The sequence below is a fragment of the Pavona decussata genome, unplaced genomic scaffold, assembly GCF_977016875.1.
Source record: "Pavona decussata unplaced genomic scaffold, jaPavDecu1.1 SCAFFOLD_134, whole genome shotgun sequence".
Classification (NCBI taxonomy): domain Eukaryota; kingdom Metazoa; phylum Cnidaria; class Anthozoa; order Scleractinia; family Agariciidae; genus Pavona; species Pavona decussata.
Window position 1 is genome coordinate 1862338 of NW_028145547.1, and position 7663 is coordinate 1870000.

At 39.4% G+C, this 7663-nt stretch overlaps 1 protein-coding gene across 1 annotated transcript; it reads left to right on the plus strand.

Annotated features, from left to right (window-relative positions):
• Nucleotides 1-4369: 4369 nt before the first annotated feature.
• LOC146467653 (uncharacterized) lies at nucleotides 4370-6375 on the plus strand. Its single transcript, XM_085125185.1, has one exon. It carries the CDS (start codon nucleotides 4541-4543, stop codon nucleotides 5408-5410), a length of 870 nt encoding a protein of 289 aa, XP_084981311.1. The 5' UTR covers nucleotides 4370-4540; the 3' UTR covers nucleotides 5411-6375.
• The last annotated feature ends 1288 nt before the right edge of the window (nucleotides 6376-7663 follow it).

Consider the following 7663-nt stretch of genomic DNA (forward strand, 5'->3'; position numbering starts at 1 on the left):
GCTTAGACATTGCTCATTTAAAAAACGTTCTAGAGCCGTAGCCTTGGAGTTCACAATGAGTTCAACATGGCATTACTGTGAAACAAATTCGAGCGGGCTGAGAGCTGCATTTCAACAACTACTTGGCATAATCTACCCACCCGAGACTTATCAGATACATAACAAGATACTGTATTATCGTCACTAGTAAAATTATAGTAGAGGTATTACTACTGGAGATATTTTACTGGTAACGGTACTGTGTCAATCTATGGTTGAGAGGGCACAGTGTTGCTGAAAGCATCACTTCTTTCACCACCCAGTATTAAATAAAACTGACAAAAATGATTCTCGGGAAGTTTCACCGCAATAATATAGACCGGGAAAATTCTCACACCAAGTTCAGGAACATGTAGTCAGTGTACAACTGCTAACGGAGTGTTAAACACATCAAGTAGCTTACCGCCTCGACCATGTTGATTGTAATCAGGTTAATGCAAATATTTGCGGAGAGAGGACTTTAAATCCCACGAAAAATGTTAACTTAACACAAACATTTCGATCGCTTAAACATTGTGAAACAATCCTTCAAACGTCTTCGAAAATCAAGACTCAAGTGCGTTAAATTAATTCACAATAACGACTTGAAATTTTACACCTTTTGAGATCAAGCGAGCGGGTCAATCCGTACCTTGTAGTTGCATTAATAGGGGCCAAGAGACATCCTTTTTTCGTAAACAGGACTCACAAGTTGGTTTAAATCGGGGATGCGATGACTGCTAGTTGAGGTTTGAGCATGGTCATGGAAAACAAGAGAATACACCCTGATGGGCGTACCGACCATCGACCAGTTTACTACCACCGGTTCAGCCAATAACCAGTTACATGTGGAATCTGATGTAACAGGTTTGATTATACATGTACTGTAATTATAATTTAAATTCTTCGGAAATGTTCGGCTCGTCTTCGACAGAGAATCGGAATCATAGGAAATCTTCGGAGGTTCTAAGCCGTGTAACATTGTCACTAGCTTAAGTTCACAGAAGAGGCACCATCAACAACATCGCCGTTACATCAAAATTTGATTGCGCAGAGTTGGCCCTTAAACCCAAACAAACTCAAACAGTGACCAAGATCTAATTTCTCCTTGCAACATCCCTGCCAAATCAAACATACAGGTGATGAGAGTAAGGGAAATGAACCGACCACAATGTCTTGATGTTGATCTTGATTCTCCCAAATAGTTCCATAATGTATATTTAGAAAACGGTGAAGAGAATCTGTATGTGGGTACTGGGGTTAATACAACCACAGGTAGTCAGTCTCTGATCAGTGACACTTTTACATTTAAACATTTAACGGCCAGCTGGTGGTCGTATTTAGGTGAGCCAGCATTATGATCGACTGCGGGTCACTTATTTTTCTTAACTAGAGGTACTGTTAGCAGAACGAGAAAAATGACAAGACAAAGTACTGTAATGGCCGAGAAGGTCGTTTTAAATGGAGTGGTCTGCACGGGACAAATAGTGCGAAAAAACATGGATTTTCTCCAAGATCCTGTGCCAAAAATTGAGAACGGTAGTCGGCCACCAATCCATACACAACTTTCTTCAGTAGGCCTTTAGACCACTGCTATGGTTTGGTCTGACCAAGCTGGACTCTTGCTCTGGGCACTGCAAGCGATACAAACTTATTGCGTCCCGGGATAACTATATGAAACTCCTTATGAGTTAAAGAACCTTGAAAAGAACCACGGTATGAATTCATCTGGGAGTTGGTATCCCTATGTTCAAATCATGAATTTGACCCAATTGCTCCAATCTCGATTTTGTGACCTTGAGGCCTGCGTCCAATATTAGGATAAAGAGATTTAAAATCTTCCGTAACAAACGCATAAAAATATTAATGTTGTCCACGAAACCTGTTACAGGCGAAACGCGACCTGTGGAGCGCATCCCTTCCTCGATCAATTCACTTTTACTTATTTCCGGTTAATGTAGAAATTAATTATAAAATGTAGACCAATCTGCACGAAACGGCGACCGTGAAAACTGTCAGAAAAGCTAGCAATGACGAACATGGTCAGTCGAATTGTTCTGAAAACTGGTCAGATATACCTAACACAGTAAACAACCTTTGGGAGTCATTAAAACAAGTTTAAGGAAGACGTTTTAAGGCGAACTCATCTTCCGTACAGTTTCTACTGATATACAGCTGTTTCGACAAAGGTTGCCCAAAAAAGCTAGCATAAAAATGTACGCGACAATGCTGAAAGGTAGTCTGGAAAATACTCAATAAATTTCAGTAAAAGCTCAGAATACATTCAGAGCTTTTACTGAAAGTTATTGGGTATTTCCAGACTACCTTTCGGCATAGTAGAATGATGTCGAGGACTGCTTTCGATGCTCACACTTAACCTTTATTTAAAAACTTAACAATTATGTACTAATATAAATCTGGCTTACTTCCTGATAGCTTCAATGACATGTTTTTGGTGACACGCCAAGTGCATTCCTATGGCACTAGAAGTTCGGAGCTTTTTTATCTACCACAATGCAGGACTAATATAAGAAAGTTCTCCATCAGTTTCCAAGGTCCTTAGAATTTTTATAACTCTCTTAGCCCTGAAATTCGAAATACAACAAGTACCGCTTCCTTTTGTAGTAAGCTGAAAGCATTCCTCTTATCATAAATATTCATTTATATATTTATTTATTTACTTACCTCTGCTTTTCTCTTTCATTTTCGCTTTTTTTTAGCCTAACTATGATTAATAAAACTAAGTAATATATTTTAAGATTTACTGTAGCTCTGCCATTGATTTTGGTCCCATGTATACTTTGTTCTAATTACTTAACTAAGAGAGCCCATTCCTTATAAGTCCGGTGGCTTCCCTTTGGCTTCCTCGCCATTAGTTATTAAATAATAATAATTTGCATTTGTACACTTTTTATGGCAAAAAAATAAACTAAACTAAACTAAAAAATTGTCCCGTACGCTTTTACGCTTTTTTTGAATAACCTTTGTCGAAACAGCTGTATTCACGTGTGAAAGAACGTGAAGTCCTTGAAGTTATTCACGAGCAAATGGGCCTGCATAATACATGTCCTACGTCGACCCGATAAAAGAGTAAAAGAGTAACCTGAAAATTTATAAACCATCCACGCCGGTGATAATAACTTGGCGGCCACAAGGCCCGGGGAAGGGGGGGGGGGGGGTACTCCCATATGAAACAGACGGGGATGCTCGTCGTCTCGCTTAGGGGTGTAAATTTTGGATTTTGGTCTCGCTTAGGGTGTTCCGGGCAAAGCGCCAATATTTTAAGCCGCTAAGGTCTCGTTTACGGTTCCGTGAAGAAACACAGAATTACGCGAAGGGAAACAGAAGTCAAATTTTCTTTTCAACTTGTTTTGTTTACCGCATTAGGGGTCAAAATTTGCTTAAGCCACGCCCAGATTGGTCTCCTTTAGGGGTCACAAAAAGCTTGAGCCACGCCCAGATGGTCTCCTTTAGGGGTTAAATTCAAAATTTCCGACGAGCATCCCCGTCTGTTCCATATGGGAGTTCCCCCCCCCCCCCCCCGGGCCACAAGGTTCGCAGTTTATTCATAATTCGCTAGCCACAATACTGAAAATTAAGTATGTCGCAACACTTAATTGAAATACGAAAAACAAGTCAGAATTGTTATTATCAACGCTGGAAGTATGGTACGTTCACATGCGCGCACGAGACTTTCCAAGAAAAACCTTGGGTGACTGATCACTAATCAAAAGAATCTGACCAACGGGAGACACGTGGCGAAATAATGTAAACGAAACACGCAAACACAACATTGAATTTCAATATCACTTGAAGCCCGTAAATTTTGAGCATGTAGGTCGTGAGTTTAAATTCTTTTCACTATAAATATACCCATAAACATTGCTGTAAAATTTAGGAAGGGCTTTTTAGCCTGACAGTTTCTACAGCCCCAAGTTTCGGCAAATGCTGATCATGTTTAGAAATTTAAACGTTTCCGGGAATACTGATCATTTGACCGCAAACACACGCTTTTTAGCTTGTTTTTGTTTTCGTTTTTTTTTGTGCTTATCCTTTACAACTTAGTCCGGTGTTGAAGCAAGGAAGTGTCGAGAACTAGTTCTGATTTTGCAAATGGATCCAAAACAAGAGTTACAACATTAATCCACAACTTTTTGGACTGTGAACAAGAATTTTCAAAGAATAATGGTTCTTTAATTTAATGCAGAATTCCCACACAAAAGCTATTGTATTTTTTCCGGTTTTGCTGCAAAGAAGGAGAAACAGTTTTACAAATTCGATCGACACTTTCCGTTGACAGCGCGACGAGGGAAAGTCGGATATCAACCAATCAGATTCTCAGGATAGCTATGCTCGATGATGTACGGCTCACAAATAAAATATGCAAATTAATCCGAAGTCGGAAAAAAAAACCTGCGGGTGAAGTTGAAAATATCATACATGAATCACGTGAATCGACTTCTTGCTGTACTGTTCACAGGCTTTCAAACGCAAACAGCTGCCCGCACCTTTTAGTACGTTAATGATTCCTTCCTTTCAACACCAAGTTATTTTACCCGCTTGCCAGAGGAAACTGATGGAAGACACAGAGATCGCTGATAGTATCGGTGATTTTTCGCAGCCCCCTGACACAAAAAAGAACCGTTTGTGCTGCCGTGAAGTTTGTATCAAGATAACGGCGTTCGTGGCTTATTTTGGCCTTCTTCTTTGGAGATTCATTGCTTTAATTCTGTTCAGTATTCACGCCACTGACTGTCTGTTCCGTGAAAAACATTCAAGTTACGATTGCAAGAACTTCACACGCTTTTTACACGCCGATGAACTGGAAGTTGCGTGGCAGACGGCCTCAGTTATCAACACCTTGATTGTCATCGCAGTTCTCGTAAAAGTGCCTGGTTATAAAGGATATCTCTTCACTCTTCGATTAAACTCGAAGCACGCTCGGTTCTGGTCTCTTTTCTTTCAACTCTTGGCCACTGTTACGTCCAAGATTGTCGTCATTTCCAGTGAGCTACCAGCAATGAGCGAGTTGATTGAAATTGGGTATATTGCCATGGAGGTGTCCTCTACCTTTGTTGTGGACTTGTGGAATGGTGTTTACACCCCTTGGAAGACGTCTACAGTTCCTATATTCCGCGTGGCGCATGGTGCTTACGTTTTGTCGGTTCTCGTTTTCATTTTGGAATATTTCTACCTGTTTATTATAACTTCAGCACAAGCTGCTTTTCAAGTGACTGGGCTTTACTACTCTCGAGGGATCTCTTCTGCAGTGCAGGTCATTGCTGTAGTGCTGAATGCTGCAGAAGCTACATTTTATTATTCCGTGATGAAATTCTTCTGGAACAAGATGTTTGACGGTGAAAGGAATCTTTTGATAAATGACAACGTTTAAAGTCTAAAGGAACAGTGCAACCATTATCCTTGACTGCCTTGGGGTATGCGGAAAATTCCCTCAAGATATTGAAAACGAAACCAAAATACCCGGAAGCTGTAAAGGAACTGTTTAAATTTTGATGAACCCAGTATCATATTATCATTACAACACTATTGCGTCAGTTGTGGCATTCTATAAAAAGACACAGTTCTAGTTATCGCGAGCAATTCAGTCAAAACTACAAAACCCGGAAGCTATCAAAAGACACAAAACAAGATTCCAATATAGCTTCAGTTGCTTCAAAAAACGTGCTCGCCTTTGCTGTAAAAGGAAAAAAAAAAAAAAAAAACAGCTGTCGACGTCAGCTCTCCTAAAAACAAAATTGCTTGTTTTATGACAACGATTTTATATTGAACAACACTTGCTTTCCAGCAAGATTTTTCCAATAAAAACGGCTGCTGCTGGAGAGTCCCCGCGACATGTGTCATAAAAGTTAAAAGTGCTCGTGAGAATACACGAGTCCCAGAAAGTAACACCGAGTGTAATTATTCCTGACAGAGATTCCTTGATGTAATAAGAAAATTAGTATAATGATTCGTAGCTGCGTTCTAATGTTTGTGATCGATCCATTGTAATATCATACGGGAAGAAGAAAGCCCAGAATAAATGCGAACAGAACGGTTTCAGACATGTTTTCAGTTTCCCTGTAAATGGAGCGACAAAGCGCATTGCTAATATGCAGATTAATTTCACTGTGACCCTAACTAAATTCTCTTTTATTTTCACTGCTATATTTTACTTCAAGTTTTTACACGAGTATTTTCACTGAAGACGTTCGTTGAATCGCGAAATTGCGGGATTATTTATGCTGTGTTACAACGGTTTGAGCCGTTTCAATTATATTTATTTGTATGGGAACGCAACAGATTTGTATACAATTGTAGAAATAAACGTTTTTTTGTCAGTAAAGTCAACTAACCCTGTTTTTTGTTCTATTCTTTGTCATTTAGCTTTTCAAGCCGCTTCGAAGCGATTTCGGCGAGTTTCTGTCGTTCAAGTTTCCAGCGCAAAGCCAAGCAGTCCTTTTAACGAAACCCGAAGCACGAAGCGGGAAAAAATCCTTTGAAATCATCCTTAGTGTCCTAATTCCTCCATAGAATCAAAGAAGGGATGTGTACCTTTCCTGTCAACGTAATCCCGACTAAATTACAGCCGCATCACAAAATCGCTGACTTCCCGTGCCAGGGTCTTTTTTTGATACCCAGCATCCTACAGTATTCGAACGATCAATGTGTCCATGATTTTGAAGTCGGATCTTTGTGTATATCAGGATCAGCAATGTTGAATAAAATGTAAAATCAAATACATGGCTGATCGGGCAGCTAACAAGGGAATTTATTGCCCAAAATTTTGGTTATACAAAACTAACCTTCTTCAGGGGCTGAAAAAAGCTTAGTAAAAATTGGAAATAAACGGTTACAATATTTAAAGTGATGAATATCATGAAAAGTTGAGATTTGATTGGTCGATAAACATAGAAAGCAGAAACGTGTCGTGTACAGAAGCCATTATAAAAATAGAGAGTCATCGCGTCTGTTCATCCTATCAGTAGGGTTCAAGAGTCTTTCCCTTGGAAAATAAAAATGCTTGTCTAGCTTTCCGAATGTCGTCTCTGTTGCAATTGATGAGTTCCAGGGGAATGAATGAATTGAATGGCCAGGAAGAGTGAAGTGATCAAAAAGGGAGGAATGTAGTTGGATGTGACATTGTTTAAGGGCTTTTTCGATTGCGCGTCTGCGTTCACCAAATCTGTCGGTGAGATGTCGTTTAGTCCTCCTATGTATTGTACCTTGCTTCTGGGGTACTGTATCATGTATATAAGATTTGAAGATGAGCACGTGATGTGATGTCGTACAGGTTTTTGTTCGTTTGTAGATGAAAAGGTGCGTTTTGCACCTATTTCTGTTACAACAGAAAGCTCCCGGTGTCGACTCCCGGTATCGTCCCGGTGACTGTCAATTCAGTTTTGTTACAGGTTTTTGTTTTTATTTTTATTTGAAATTTCTATTCTGACTGTTATGGCTATTTAATGTAATCAATATTTATTGTAATTGATTGTTGGAAAGCCTTTTTGAGGAACTATCAATAAAACATGTATGTATATGTATGTTTACCGCATAGAGAAACGGCGAAAGAAGTAAAAATGTTTTTTTTATTTTTATTTTTTATCTTTCAGTTAGTATATAGTACGCGCGGTGTGATTGGAGTGAT

Bases quoted from the DNA above. Each gene is read 5' to 3' on its own strand.
- LOC146467653 (XM_085125185.1), top strand. From the start codon at position 4,541: ATGATTCCTTCCTTTCAACACCAAGTTATTTTACCCGCTTGCCAGAGG.